At 39.7% G+C, this 16,924-nt stretch overlaps 1 protein-coding gene across 6 annotated transcripts in view; it reads right to left on the bottom strand.

Annotated features, from left to right (window-relative positions):
* LOC149153497 (uncharacterized) overlaps positions 1-16,924 on the bottom strand; it is a 746,732-nt gene that overhangs the window by 544,595 nt on the left and 185,213 nt on the right. For all 6 annotated transcript variants that reach the window (XM_089440793.1, XM_089440790.1, XM_089440791.1 and 3 more), the window contains one exon: positions 16,085-16,156. In XM_089440793.1, coding sequence (XP_089296919.1) covers positions 16,085-16,156 — 72 coding nt within the window. The remainder of the gene's footprint in view (positions 1-16,084; positions 16,157-16,924) is intronic.

Below are 16,924 nucleotides of genomic sequence, written 5' to 3'. Positions count from 1 at the left end.
CCTCAAATGACCCTACATCAACATGATGTCATCAATTCGACTAGCATATGGATGGCTAATTCATAATTTATGAAAGCTACTTGGTCGGCTTGCAACCAAGGCTTGTTTCTTGCTCATTATTTTAATGTTTAGGGGCTAATTAGGATAATTTGACTTAGTGAATCTCAGATAAATAGAACACAAGTTCATTTGTGAGAGATCAATATCACACTTGGGAATTTCGACTTTCTTGGCAAATTTGCACTTTTTTTGGTTAGCTATTGGATCTCTTGGATGCATTTTGACATTTGGAGCTAAATTTTTCAATATTCTTTGGAGCTATCTCATGACTTCTAGATGGATATATCATATTGTCATCTTGTAAGTGTTGTTTGGTGAATATTTTCTTGGAATAATGTACAATGTATGGAATTGCTACAACTACTCTAATGCTATTATGCCCTAATTTGTTGAAAATCATTTTGGAAAGCTATTTGGTTGGCAATTGCATATGTTACTCATTGTATGACAAATTATGAATGTTCCTAGTGGCTGAAACTGTCTTTCTTCCATAAAACTCCATAAATATTGGGTGGGTAAATGTTGAAGGTTGGTAGCTAGGGCATCAATCTTTAACCTCCTTAAGGGAAATTTTGGCTAATTTGAAGCATCTTGGACTCCATAGCCCAAAGGAGAAGACACTGGTCCAAGCCATTTAGTGATCAACTCTTCTTTTCTCCATATTGCTCTTCCATAAAATTCTAGCCCCTTTCTTTTGGACAGCTAGGCTAGGGCAGCAAGTGAAATCCTTTAGAGAGTGAATTTGTGAATTCCGAGGGCACAGATGTTAGGTCCCTATACTACTAGTGTAACCCCTTATTATTATTAGTACAACCCCCTTATTATATTGTTGTGCCCATGTAGTCCCCATATTGTTATTATTGTGCCCCATAGAAACCCACTATTGTTATTATTATGCCCTTACATTATTATTGTTATGTCGTCTCTAATTATATTATGACCCGTTAGACTCCGATATATAGAAAGGAGGTCTTGTCAATTGTATCATCCAAGAATTGTTCATTTGTGTAATGAAAATGAGGTTGCCCCCTCGAAGAGGCTTATTTTGAAGGCGTTTATCTATCTTTTCTATCTTTTTGTGACTTGGTTTCCTAACATTTGGTATCAGAGCTTTGGATTCTAGGGTTTCGCTGCTCCAAACAGGTCATCGTGGCATTTTCGCTATAACTTTTTTCCTGCGACGTTTCAGAAGCTACACAAAAGCCTCATTTGAGCCGAAATCGTTCTGAACTTCGGGTCCGAATTTCAGAGCTTGTTCCACTATATTTGTGGAGATATGATCTGAGGAAGTTAGGGGTTTTGCAGACTCCCGAATTACATTCCAAACAGGGGACCTGGGGAAAATTGTCATAACTTTTGTTTTGAGCATCAGATTGAAATTTCGTAAGAAGTTTCAGAAAGAGGACGGCCTGTAATTTTCTATGTATCAGTTTCAGGTACTAAGGTCAAAACAATGACATGTGGCACGTCGTACAAGTTCACTCTGCTAAAGTAGTTTATAATCAGGTCACCGTGGGAGATTTGGCATAACTCTTCTTTGGAAAATCCAATCTTGATCAGACTTGCAGGGTTAGAAAGAGGACTCAAAGGGCTACCACATGACGAGATTTTAGTATTCGAGATCTACAGTTACAGAGATACAGCAGATTCAATATCGAGCTCTTACAAAGTGAAAAAAAGTTGTGTAGTTTTGTTTAAATTTCGCATAAGATTAGTTTTCAAAATTAGTTTCAAGCAATTCAAAGGGAATAGTGAAGAATTATTAGCATTAATTAATGCCCCGAAGAAAGAAAATGGAAACACCTAGTAAGCAACCTGAAAGCTCTAGCATGACTCGTGAAGAAAAGGAAGAAATGCAACATGATATATCAAAATTACAAGACCAAGTACAACGAATTTCACTCTCACTAAAGGTAAATGAAGCCAAGATGAATGGCATGGAAGCTAATATGAATGGCATGCAAGTTAAGGTGGATGACGTGGAAGCTAAGATGGATGGCATGGAAGCTAAGATGAATGGCATGGACGATAAGATGGAAGAATTGAAGATAAATTTGAATAACTTGCTACGAGAAATGGTCACTAATGGTGAAAGGGTAGTAAATGAAACTCATGATGAAAACAAAAGAAATGTTAATCATGATTTCATAGACTCTAATGTTGGATTTAAGACTCACCATGTTCCAAAAATCGATATGAGAAAGTTTGATGACAAGGATCCCGGAACATGGATACCACAGATGGAGCAATATTTTGATCTACATGAGGTGCAACTGTTACAAAAGGTACGTATTGCATCTTCATATTTAGAACCAGATCAATTTTTATGGTATAAAGGGCTTTGTTCTCGTAAACCACTTGTTACGTGGTCAATTTTCATGGAGGAAATGATAGCACATTATGAGGATACAAAAAGCAACACCTTCTTTAGCCAATTGATAAATCTCAAACAAAAGTGTTCAATGGCAAAACACATTCAGGACTTTCAAAAATTGAATATAAGAGAAAATGATATTCCAGAGAAGAAGAGGATTAATGTCTCCATAGGGACTTTAAAGGATAACATTCAACATGAGGTTCGTCTTTGGGAACCTGATTCATTGGAGAAGGCATTCAGATTGGCAAGAAAAGTGGAAAGCAAAATTATGGCAACAAGGAAGTCTACCCCTCACAACTATAAATATGGAAGTGTTGTTTCTCCTAGCCTTCCACCACCTACAAGGTTGACACCACAACAATTGGAAGAAAAAAGAGCAAAAGGGCTTTGTTACAAATGTGATAACAAATACATTAAAGGTCATAAGTGTGTTGAGAAGAAATTATTTTACATAGATTATGAAAAGGAGGAAGAAAAGGATCAAAAAACATCAAAAGAAGATGATATACACCAAGAACCAACCCCAGAGAAAGACGAAATGAATTTGACCATATCTTGTAAAGCATTGGCAAGAATTACCACCCCTCAAACTCTCAAGATAGAAGGACATATCAAGAAGAAAAAGTTTCAGGCAATGAAAGATCACATCGAGCATCAACAACAAGTTCTCCAACTTTTAAAGGATAACACCACTTTGGTGCAGAATCGAATGAAACAACAGGCAGATCAACATCGCGGTGAAAGAAGTTTTGATGTAGGCGATTGGGTATTTTTACAGCTACATCTCAAGCAAGCTATTTATGAGAAGGAAATGTTGGCAATACTACATGCACTTAAGAAATGGCGACCTTACCTAATGGAAAGACACTTCAAGGTAAAAATGGATCATGATAGTATTAAACACTTTTTAGAACAAAGATTATCTTTAGAAGAACAGAAAAAATGGGTCACAAATATGTTGGGTTATGACTTTTAAATCATCTACAAAAAAGGGAAGCAAAATGTTGTTGCAGATGCACCCTCAAGAAAGGATGAGGATGTGGAAGCATTGTTTTGTGCTATTTCTATTATCCAACCAGATTGGATAAATGAAGCAAGGGATGCATGGAAGAAGGAAGAAGAAGTGTGGCCACTCATTTAAAAGTTGCAGAAGATCCCAGTTCAAACAATATTGCCAGAACTTGACGAGGAAGGAAAAATCATATTGGAACCTGGAGCAATCACAGAAACAAGAACCGGGCAGTGACGAAATCGATCAATTTCAGAGTATCTCATCAAGTGGAAGAACTTACCCGCTGAAGATTCCACATGGGAGGACAAGAATTTTATACAAAAGCATCAATAACTACTCAAGCATTGAGGACAACACTTTTTGAAGGAGAGGGGCATGTTAGGTCCCTATACTACTAGTGTAACCCCTTATTGTTATTAATACAACCCCCTTATTATATTGTTGTGCCCATGTAGTCCCCATATTGTTATTATTGTGCCCCATAGAAGCCCACTATTGTTATTATTATGCCCTTACATTATTATTGTTATGTCGGCTCTGATTAAATTATGACCCGTTAGACTCCTATACATAGAAAGGAGGTTTTGTCAATTGTATCATCCAAGAATTGTTCATTTGTGTAATGAAAAGGAGGTTGCCCCCTCGAAAAGGCTTATTTTGAAGGCGTTTATCTATCTTTTTGTGAGCTGGTTTCATAACAACAGAATACAAGCCCAGGGTCTTGTATAGAGAACCTCAAGGTTTGGTGATCATCCCTTGTGTTTTCATCCATAAAATCATGTGCCCTAGAAGGGAAAACCTAGCTCGCATTTCCTTAAGGGACTTCTTTGAGGGTTGTATGAGCATAGTATTTAGTGGAATAAATCTTACGAAGAACTTGCTTCTCCTTGCCTTGACCTTCACAGTGCCTTTGTCCATGCAAACTCACAAAACCCTAGGTCTATTAAAGGAAGCAAAGAGCCTTTAGAAAGCATCAAAACATCATATAGAGCTTCCCTAAGAGGTCCTACCTCATCACCTAGCACCATAAACCCTAGAATATCAATCAAAGGTGATTATCTATCTACCGAGACTCCTCCCATCGGTGAAAGTCCATAAAGAGCAGGGGGCATTGATTTTGGTAACAGTGGGTCATTGTCCCATTGTATCACTAAGTCTAGCTCTTTGTACTGTAGGGTTTCCCTCCTTAGGGCGTGCTAGAATGTGTGGTAACAGTACCTTTCAATTATATAAATATCCCAAGTCCCCTAGTTAGGTATATATATTTACAAATTATATTTAATTTTATACACATAATTGTTGAGAAATAAAGAGAATCTATATTAGCGTGATTTCTCTTACTTTGATAACTGCTTGTGAAGTTCTTTTACTTAACTTAATGTACTTTGTAGTTAGCTTCTTCTTTGCTTGATTATTATAGTGTTCTTATCATCAAACAGCTACCAAACTGTGAATATCAATGAGACGAGAGGACACAAAATGTAGGCTACTAGCCAGGGCCAAACCTCTACTCTTAAGAGGAAAACCCACAAGAATTCTTCTCTTCTTATATAATCTTCCAATGACGAATTCCAAGACCTAAGACCCTTGACAAAGACCCATCCAAGACCAAGTCAGCTTCTCCTTTTGATGAGCCTATCCTTCACAAAGTCAACCCTAGTCAACATGCTCCAAACTTCAGATTTTGACTTTTTCTTCAGAATTTTGGTTGTTGCTTTAGGACTGCAATTTTTGGCCTCTACTGCAGAAACCCTAACTTACCACATGTGAAAAAAGATCGTAAAATATGTCTCTTTCTTCCTTCGCTTGGGGAGTTGTTTCTTCCTTAATAACTCGACTTGCAAGATGATCTCTTTGACTACTAATTTTGACCTCCTAGTATGACGGTAATTTATTGTTCTTTGTTAAAATTGGCAACTAGGCCAACTCCATGTGGGTCATCTTATTTATGGCAGCTAATATTTTTCTTGGATCCCTCTCATCGAGAGGTGTAGGATTGATCTAAAGGTCATTCCATTCCGATAAGTATTCATGGAGTCATGAATTTATTTGTGTTATAAGACAATTCGTCAAGGTCGGCCAGCAACTAAATAACACCCACATGTGCTCAATGTTTTAGCATAAAAAGAGGTGGCTTGTTAGTCATTTGTACATACTCTTCTTGTGATCTCTTCCTCTCTACTTGTCTTTGGGTTTTGGTGGGAGGATAGATCCTAAGAGATATGCTGCCTTAAGAAGAGTTGCCCTAGATGTTGGCATGGGGAAGAAGGATCTATGCAACTCCTAGAAGATAACGCCCTAGCTCTATGTACCCTATATCTAGAACGTTGTCATGGTGAAGCTACCTAAGACAAAGTCATGTTGAAGTTGTCCAAGTGACAAGCATATTTGGAGGGTTGTTTGAGGACTATTGAGAGGAGTTTAAGGCTGCCCAAGTGCCCTAACCAGAACAGTTAGGAACAGCGAAGTGACAAGCAGATTTGGAGGGCTATTCGAGGACTGTTGAAAGGAGTTTAGGGATGCCCAAGTGCCCTAACTAGAACAATTAGGAACAGCAAAGTGACAAGCAGATTTGGAGGGTTGTTCAAGGACTGTTGAGAGGAGTTTAGGGTTACCCAAGTGCCCTAACCAGAATAGTTAGGAACAGCAAAGTGACAAGCAGATTTGGAGCAGTGTTAGAGGTGTGTTGGGTCAAGGATATTGACCAGATTTGGATCAGATTCGGAGCAGCCTGTGGGAGCCACGTGTTGGGTTAACATGGAGTGTTGAATACCCCAAAGGAATGCAGCATGATGTGATGGATGCAACAGTATGGTATATTGCAGCAGTATGGTGCAGTAAGGTGCATGGAACAACATGTTTAGATGCAGCAGTTGGACAACAACAAGCAATGCAAGGGACAACAAGCTAATACAAGGGACAGCTGCAAGCATGGTGACACATGAGACAGCTACAAGCATAATGAAACATGGGACAATTCCAAGCATGGTGAAGCCTGAACAGCAGCACGAAGCTTGGGATAGTTGCAAGCATGGTGAAGCATGGACAGCAGCAAGAAGCATGGACAGCAACAGCATGGTAAAGCATAGACAGCAGCAAGCACAGTGTTGCAAGTACATTGGGACAGCAGTATAGTACTTGGTGCAGCAAGGACACAAAGCAGCAATGGTGCAGCGAGCAGATGGGTGACAGCATGGTGCAGTCGTGGCACTAGGTACAACAGTGCTAAACACTGGGACAACAACAGCATGAGGTCCAGCATTGTGATGATGGGTGCAGCAAGGTGCAACATGATGACAAGATGTAGCACAATGATAGGTGAAGGAGTCACCTTAGAGAATCAATTGAAACAACATGTCTTCAACTGATCTCACGTATTATCTTCCTAGAGATGATCTATGCTCTTATCTAGATAAGTCAAAGTGTTGACTTTTGTTGTAAACGTACTCTCTCTCTCTCTCTCTCTCTCTCTCTCTCTGTGTTGAACTATTGAAGAACATATAAGAAGAATTGATCAAGGGTTTCCCCATATTGGGATTTGTCCCTGGCTAGCGCCACATCTTGCGTCCTCTTGTCTTGGCTTGTCTTCTATGATTTATATTTATGTTCTATCTGCAGTTTACTTTAATGCTGATGTGATTACTAATCTGGAAAAGATATTGAGCTAACTGCGAAAATTGAAATAAATTGCTCTAACATAGAACATACCTAAAATTAACATGGTATCAGAGCTGAGGTGAAGACAAAGCCCAAGCAAGAGTGGAAGAGCAATCACCGAAGACAGTTGGTTAAGGACAAAAGGATCAATGGATTCCTCATCCCTCTTCTAATTCACCAAGGGTGAAGTCGAAGCAGAGAATATTATCAGAATGGCGCAGTGGAAGTTTCTGATGGCCTACCTAAAGATCACTACAATGGGAAGTCCGGATCTAAGGAAAGGCTAATGCCATTATGCGAAGGAGTGTCCCAATAGCAGGGACACATCACTTGATGATGATAATAATCGCTCCAGGGACATCTTCAATGATCAGAAGAATGACAGTGTAGGTCATCAAGGAAATCGCTGACTCTTCAAGAAAGCAAGGAACCCCAGGTATGAAGAATCAAATGTTGTTTCTGATAAGATAAAGAAGTGTTATCTTATATTGGACCTCTCCTTTAGATTCTTTGGGAATCTGGCTTATTGATTGTAGTGCTACAAGGCACTCCATCGGATAGATGGGTGCTTTCTCTCTAATTTGGTAGAGATGAAAACATTCGTGGGATTATACTTGGAGCCAATGCCACCTATCCCAGAAAGGGTGTTACCCCTCAATTAAATGAGGGTAACTCGATTCATTTATAGAATCTCTTTTATGTACCTGATCGCAACAAGAACCTGGTGTCCATTTCGGCAATGGAAGTCAAAGGTTGCAGGGTGGCATTCATCGATGGAAAGGTAAGTGTTTGAAAATAGAATTTTCAAAGATGCTTTTACTCATGGGTTCAAGGTTGGCAATTTGTATCAAGTTGCAAGAAGTCCAATGGGGACCATGTCAATTGACACATAGCACCGAAGGTCTATGAGTCAGATGATGACAGGGATGCCTGAATTCAAAAGGAGCATGAAGGTACATGTCTGAGATGTACCGAAGGAAAATCTTACAAGGGGACCATTCCCCTCATGTAGCAGGTCCACAGGTTTGGAACAACCCGAGAAGGCTTGAGATTCATTATCGGGAATCTCATGTGTCCAGGTGGAAGAAATCCCTCTATGGCTTGAAGTAATTCACCCTGGGTTTGATATGAGAGGATTGATAGTTGTCAAATGAAGCTGAAGAATGAAGTCGATCCAAACCATTGTTTGAAGGTTGTGGATGATGGACCTCTCATACCGGCACCTTCTGAGAACAACCTATTTCTGACAGATGCAGACCCTCTCACTTGCAGAAGTAAGAGGGAGTTGGATTCCGGATGTGGAATGGTAAACTGCAAGCCCGTGACTACCTCAAGGATCTTAACTTTTAGAAGTTATATGGTGGTGATGTCGAACCAGATTTGGGAAATGCCTCTGAGTTTCATAAACTCATTTGCATTGATATTCTTGGTGAACTTCTGTCTGGATATATGTTTTGCAGTTAGCATGGTGAGCTCATATTTGGTTGAGCCTCACTGGATTGGTGCCAAGAATCTTCTAAGATATCTTCGGCGCACAATGTCTCATGGATTGAGATACACTGCCGGAAAAATGGCGCTGCATGATTATGCTAACTGGGCAGGCAGTGTGGAGGATCACTAGAGCACTTCTCAGTGCTGGTTCTTTTTGGGTTCTGCTTCGATATCATGGATGAGAAGGAAGCAGAAGTCGGTTGATATAATCACCGTCGAGACCAAATACATAGCCACGAGTATGATCTCGTATGAAGCTGCCTAGTTGTGGAAGCTCTTCAATGAGCTGTTTGTACACATGATGAATACCACCATATCCTCTGTGACAACCATGGGAGGGATTCGATTGTTCAGGATTCCCATATTCGATGATTGCTCTAGCAAATAGACATTAGAAACTACCTTATCTGGGATATGGTAAGTCGATGAGCGAAGAGGCTCCATCACATTGAGACTGATGTACAGGTCACAAACATTTTGTCAAAACCCCGGGGAAAGGTCAAATTGTGACTTTCCCGAACGACTTGCAGTTGTTGAGACTCGAGAGACCTTCGTATAAGGGTCCTGCATGTTGCATGCATTGAGCTCTGGGAGTTCTGGGGTCTTGGGGTACTTACTGGAGCAACACACGACCATAGGGAAACTCACCCTCCCCTAATGGTGCGCTGTGTACAAGGTGAATAGCTCAGCCTTCCCCTGTGATACCCCGTGGCGACTTTGGGACAGTATGATTTGTTCTCCTGTGAGCCAGCATGATTTGTTCTCCCGTGAGCCAGCATGATTCGTTCTCCTGTGAGCCAGGATGATTCGTTCTCCTGTGAGCCAGGATGATTAGTTATCTTGTGGGATAGGATGATTAGTTCTCCTATCGAGGCATCCTACCCATGCAGTCTAGGACTCATGGGAGGTACCTCTCATCTGATCAATGAACAGGGAAATGGGGTTAGAGACCATAGTAGTACTATCGATGGACACATCGTTGTATCTACCGTACTCCCTATGCTAGGATGACCTCCAACTAATCTAGGATCAATATGAGTGGTTTGAGACACTCTCTTGTGATATTGGTCTGGGATCGATAAAACTGACTTCGGGTCAGCAAAAGTGATATGACACACTCTCATCATATGGAACTGACTTTGGGTCAGTAGAGAATGGTATGAGACATTCTCAATCAATTCTTTTTCTTCATGGTTCAGAAGAAAAGAGCAGAGCAGAACTGAGCAGAGCAAAGCTAAGCAGAGCTCAACAAAGCAAAACTGAGCAGAGCTAAGCAGAGCAAAGCTTAGCAGATCAGTGCCGGGCACTGATGGCAGAGATAGTACAGCCGGACATATGGATCAACAGATGGAGTTCTCCCTAGTTGAGAGGGAGTGTTAAAATTGGCAACTAGGTCCAAACTCCATGTGGGTCATCTTATTTATGGCAGCGGATATTTTTCCTGGATCCCTCTCATCGAGAGGTGTAGGATTGACCTAAAGGTCATCCAATTCCGATAAGTATTCATGGAGCTATGAATTTATTTTTGTTTTAAGACAATTCATCAAGGTCGGCTAGCAACTAAATAACACCCACGTGCTCAACGTTTTAGTATAAAAAGAGGTGGCTTGCTAGTCATTTGTGCACACTCTTCTTGTGATCTCTTCCTCTCCACTTGTCTTTGGGTTTTGGTGGGAGGATAGATCCTAAGAGATATGCTGCCTTAAGAAGCGCTGCCCTAGAAGCTGCCATGGGGAAGAAGGATCTACGCAGCTCGTAGAAGATGATGCCCTAGCTCTATGTGCCCTAGATCCAGGACGTCATGGTGAAACTGCTTAAGACAAAGTCATGTTGAAGCTGCCCAAGTGACAAGCATATTTGGAGGGTTGTTCGAGGACAGTTGACAGGAGTTTAGGGCTACCCAAGTGCCCTAACCAGAACAGTTAGGAACAACAAAGTGACAAGCAGATTTGGAGGGTTGTTTGAGGACTGTTGAGAAGACTTCAGGGCTGCCCAAGTGCCCTATCCAGAATAGTTAGGAACAGAAAAATGACGAGCAGATTTGGAGGGTTGTTTGAGGACTGTTGAGAGGAGTTTAGGGCTGCCCAAGTGCCCTAACCAGAATAGTTAGGAACAGCAAAGTGACAAGCAGATTTGGAGCAGTGTTAGAGGTGCGTTGGGTCAAGGATATTGACCAGATTTGGATCAGATTCAGAGCAGCCTATGGGAGCCACGTGTTGGGTTAACATGGAGTGTTGAATACCCCAAAGGAGTGCAGCATGATGTGATGGATGCAGCAGTATGGTATATTGCAGCAGCATGGTGCAGTAAGGTGCATGGAACAACATGTTTAGATGCAGCAGTTGGACAGCAGCAAGCAATGCAAGGGACAACAAGCTAATACATGGGACAACTGCAAGCATGGTGACACATGAGACAGCTACAAGCATAGTGAAACATGGGACAGCTGCAAGCATGGTGAAGCATGAACAGCAGCAAGAAGCTTGGGACAGCTGCAAGCATGGTGAAGCATGGACAGCAGCAAGAAGCATGGACAGCAGCAACATGGTAAAGCATGGACAGCAGCAAGCACAGTGTTGCAAGTACATTGGGACAGCAATATAGTACTTGGTGTAGCAAGGACACAAAGCAGCAATGGTGCAGCAAGCACATGGGTGACAGCATGGTGCAGCCGTGGCACTAGGTACAGCAGTGCTAAACATTGGGACAACAGCAGCATGAGGTCCAGCATTGTGATGATGGGTGCAGCATGGTGCAGCACAGTGAGGTGCAGCATGATGACGAGATGTAGCACAATGATAGGTGAAAGAGTCACCTTACAGAATCAGTTGAAGTAGCATGTCTTCAACTGATTTCACGTATCATCTTCCTAGGGATGATCTATGCTCTTATCTAGATAAGTCAAAGTGTTTACTTCTGTTGTAAATGTACTATCTCTCTCTCTCTGCAGAACTATTGAAAAACATATAAGAAGAATTGATCAAGGGTTTCGCCACATTAGGGTTTGTCATCGGCTAGCGCCACATGTTGTGTCCTCTTGTCTTGGCTTCTCTTTTGCGATTTATATTTATGTTCTATCTGCAATTTACTTTAATGCTGATGTGATTGCTAATCTAGAAAAGATATTGAGCTAACTGTGAAAATTGAAATAAATTGCTCTAGCATAGAACATACCTAATATTAACATTCTTGTTGCAATAAATGTTGCCCTAATCCTTCTACACATGTGGGAGATTCAACCCTAAAACAATCATCAAATTCAATTTTGGTTTCATTTTATTCTCCTCCTTTGCTCCTTTAAGGTCTCCTTTCCTTCCTTGATTGAACTTGTTGGATGTCTTCCAATGAGGTCGAGTACCTCTTGTATATAGACTTCCCTTAGAGTTCAAATTGTCATCATAAGGCTGACTTGTCCTTCCTTGTAGGCCAGCTTGTTGATGGCTAGGCCAACTTGATCTTGGAGGGTCTTTATCAGTGTTGCGAACATCGCGATTAAATTGCGGTTTTTTCGGTGTTTTTTTTTTCAAAAAATCACGATCCGACGAGTAAAAATCGTGAGTGGCGGAAACAGTTGGTTTTAAAGCCGATTTTTGGTTCTTTTTTGTCATTTTTTTCAGGCAATGGGCAAGTTTGAGAGCTGAGGAGGAGAGGAAGTCATCTACAAGGGCGGAGAAGGAGAAAAGCGAAAGATTTTAGCATCCCAAGCAAGAAAAATTCGAGTTTGGACCAAATTTCTTTAGCAAATCCTGGTTTCCAAGTATGAACACCAAATTTGGCCTTTTTATTTGTTTTTTTCTTGTTTTTGTTTGGGTTTCTATAACCCATTGATTATCAATGATTTTTGAATGGATTTGATTGTGTTTTTCTTTTCATTTTTGTTGCATAGAGTGGAGGGGGTTCATTTTGGTCAAAAATGTAAAAACTTGATTGTTAGATTTATAAGTTTAATTTCTTCTTATGCTCTATTTTTTTTGCATTATTTTTGTTTGGGTTTGAATGTGCATTTTTTCCATTATTGTCTCATTGAGTTGAGGTTTATTTTTGTCAAAAATTCAATGTGTTGTATGTAAAATTTATTTTAATTTTTTTAACTTGCAATTCTTCTTGTGCCCTTGGTTCAACTTCAAACTTCATCTTATAAAACTGAAGAGTTCAACCAAGTTACAAACATGCCAAGGAAATTGAACCCTCTATGGGAATTTGGTGAACGTAATGGAAGGTTTGAAAAATCAAACTTGACTTGAAAGTTGTGTGGGCATCATATGACAGGAGGGGTATACAGATTGAAGTATAACCTTGCACAAATCCCTGGACATGAGGTAGGGCCTTGCACCAATACAAATCCAGATATCATCCAAAGAGCCCTCAGATAATTGGAAGAAATAGAGCAAACCAAACCGTCCAAGTCAGCTCTGAAGAGTCAACTAGCAGGGAATAGAGCGTTAGGAGGTGAATATGAGAGTGCCACTGGTTCTACTTCGGCATCAATATCTGCAACCAATCCTGTCACTGCCTCATCATATTTTGTTCCTAGAACCATGTATGGTTCACAAACATCTATCTCTTCAATTGTTAAGAAAAAGGAGAAAGAAGAAGCAGACAAGTTGTTGGGCAAGTTTCTTCTTTGGAGTGATATTCCTTTCAGCATTGCAAGGAACAATCCATTTTTCCAGCTTGCTGCTAATGCTATTGCAATTGTTGGCCCAGAGTTTACAAAGTCCCTTCTTATGATGACTTTAGAGGCCGCATTCTTCAAAGTCAAAAGGTTGACTGCACCAAGAGATTAGAGGAGTTTAGGGCATCATGGGCACACACAGGATGCACTGTGATGTCAGTTGGTTGGACCGATCAAAAAGGTAGAAGCCTTATAAACTTCTTGGTTACTTATCCCAAGGGGACAATGTTTATGAAATCTGTTGATACATCTGCACATATCAAAGATGCACAATTATTGTGTGATTTCCTGGATGTGTTTATTTTGGAGGTGGGTCCAGAACATGTTGTCCAAGTCATAACGAACAATGTTGAAAATTATGTTGCTACTAGCAAGATGCTTATGAAGAGGCATCCTACTTTATTTTGGACACCTTGTGCTGCACATTGCATTGATTTCATGTTGAAGGAAATAGAAAAATTTCCTTTTGTCAAAAATATTGTTGATGCATCAAAAAGCATTACAAAATGTATATATAATCATGCATATGTGCTTCATTTTATGAGAACATTCACCAACAACAAGGAGTTGGTGCGCCTCGCCATTACACGGTTTACCACCAGTTTCATATCTCTTCAATCCCTCTTGAATTCTATGTGGGATGTGAAGAGAATGTTTCTTTTAGATCAATGACGTACTTTGGCATTTAGCCACAAACTAGAGGGAGAGGCCATATGCAGATAAGTTTCATACCAGGAAAGCTTCTGGGCGGGAGTGCAGGAGTGTATGAGGCCATGGACAGAGCCAAAGAATCCATTCAGACCTACTATGATGATAAGGGAGATGAGGGGTTTCAGAAACAACTCCTCCTATGGGAAGTGATTGATGAACGATGGAACAACACACTCCATCATCCCATTCATGCTAAACGGATCTACCTAAACCCCGCATTTGCTTACCCCTATGGGTTCTTATTTGATGCTAAGGTCATGGATGGATTCTCCACCTGTGTTCAGAGAATGGTGCCATCTCCATCATAATGTACAGAAATCTCCAAAGAAATGAAAATATACAGGGTGGCAGGTGGTGCATTTAGCTTTGACATGGTTGAGGTTGATAGGAAGACTAAAATGCCAGGTATTTTTTAGTTTGTTTCAAATTTCATTATCTCTTCAAGTTCATAACTTCATACTTTGCTTCAACTTTCAAATTTCATTTTTTTCTTATGTTTATCTTATTTGTAATTTTGTTGTAGATGCGTGATGGAGAAGCTATGGTGCCAGAGTACTCAATCTGCAAAGGCATGCCATTCGAGTGCTCAGCCAAACATGTAGCTCCTCAGGATGCAAGCGCAACTGGAGTGTATTTGAAAAAATACACACCAAGAAGCGCAACAGGTTAAAACTTAAAATATTCCAAATTTCCAATTAATTTTTTGAATTCATTAAATAATATTTTTTTTATAATTATTATTTTATGACCCTTGTACAAGTTGGAGTCCCACTGACTTAATGACATGGTCTACGTCTACTACAATCTTCGATTGTAGGTGAGGCAACTTGAGAGGACACCTGATATAGAGGCCATCTCATTGGATGGGATTGACACCACTGTTGCATGGAGGGTTGAGGCCGAGAGGCCTCTCATGCAGTCTGTCGCTGATTGGTTAAAGCAGGAAGTAGTGGAGGGGGTAGAGGAGGAGGAGGTGACACCACCTACCCAGGCTACCCCTGACACTAGTACAGGACGTGGTCTACCTCCTGTAACTCCTAGTTCTTCAACTTCTAAAGCACAGCAGAGTCCACTGCCAACTCCACCGCCATCTACATCTAGAGGGAAAGCTATTGCATTTTCTCGCAAGAAGGGCAGAGGAAATCAGTAGTATTAGTTATTTGGTTCATTTCATAGTATATGACATTATGACTCATGATATGAGATACATTATTATATTTTTTTTGATATTTTGACGCTGAATTGGGACTCGGGACTTACTATTCAGGACATGATTCACTGTTATGTGTGATGTAGCACTAGAAACGATATCACACATCTTATATATTAGTTTTTTTATCATATTTATGTATCAATGCATTTATTTTATGTTGTAGATGCTTTAGATATTAAAAAAAATTGAAAAAAAAATGAATATTTTTGTATTTGCCGATTTTTTCCCAACTTTTACCGATTTTTTCCGATGTTTCCCCCTCGCCGATTTAATCCTAGTCGCGATGTTTGCAACATTGGTCTTTATGACTCAAATTGACTTACATAAATTTCTTTGACTCCTAGACTTTATGATAAATCCCTAGAAGCACTCAATGGGTGCTTGAACTATAAATAAAATGACCTTGAGCATGAAACCCATGCTATAAAAATAATAATAATAAAATTTACTTTTCTCTTTACATCTAATACATAAAATCATAATTACATTAGACATTATGAAACCAGACCTATTTACATACTTCAACAATAACATTGAGATATTCCAGCTAGTATGTTAAACAACATTGCATACTATCTCCTTGAAACATTTGTCCGACAAATGAAACATGCATAGGTTTCTTGAGATCTGATTAGTTAACAGCATCATCAATACCAAGCACTTTTATTACCGATACCCTACTCTTCCAGAGCATTTAGTGTCTAAAAGAAATAGAAACATTAAGCATGCATGGAATAAGCTCCAAAGTCTCAACATGAAATCACAACCAGCAAAAGAGAATAAGAACATCAGATATTAACTACAACATGGAATTAAACAAATTTTATCATCCATGCCTTCAAGGATAAGCAAAAGCGAAAAACATGATGCAAATGAGGCATGACTCACTTCTGAAGGTTCCACTGAGTTGCCTATATCAAATAAAAGAATTTTGCTGCTTCGTTCAGATACACAACCAACCTACACAACACAAAACCAACAAATAATAAGTTCTGGATGCACTTAAAAACATGAGGTAACAATATTTGATATTATTAATTGACTCAAAATAACCAAGACAACAAAATACTGAACATGTTTACGTCAACCAGAATTCTTGACACGTAACCGTGAAGTAGAGCCAGAATATACACATATATGCCTGTCTAAACTACATGTACAAAGAGGTGATCTGATTTCATCAATATTCACTATTCAAACAAAATTAGGAATTAATAAAACATAGGCATTTCAAAATCAAGATTTTCAAGTTGATTTTAAACAAACACATGCACACCATGCATAGAAGTTAAATTGATGTCCAACTTTATGCCCCAAAAACTGAGATCCAAAAGATATTTAATACAGTACAATAAAAATAGGATAGCTGCAATGCCATTGGAGATGTTGTATGGTATCTCTTGCAGGTATTCTACAAAATTATTCGTTCACGTTGGATCACACCTTCTATTGTTAATAACATGACAAGAATGTACTAAAAGAAGTCAGGTCATCCAAAAAATCAAATCTTAAGGTAACAAGTAATAATTAATGATGCACCAATAGCATGACTATAAATAATGAATCAAGACACCGAGGCATTTGTTGAACAAGGTTATAAATTAAGTTGCAAATTGTTTATATAGCGAGCATATCATAGCCTAGCATGTTAGCAAGAGTGGTAAGAGTGATTTGAATTTCACGCAGCAAGACTTGGGCTCGATTATCGGAGTTGGTTTCCTTCGTTGC

Source organism: Pinus tabuliformis, chromosome 9 (genome assembly GCF_031772625.1).
Source record: "Pinus tabuliformis cultivar Carrire ecotype Pingquan chromosome 9, CPIR1, whole genome shotgun sequence".
Taxonomy (NCBI): Eukaryota; Viridiplantae; Streptophyta; class Pinopsida; order Pinales; family Pinaceae; genus Pinus; species Pinus tabuliformis.
Note: the sequence above shows the minus strand (reverse complement) of the source record. Positions and strands in the feature narration are given on the sequence as shown.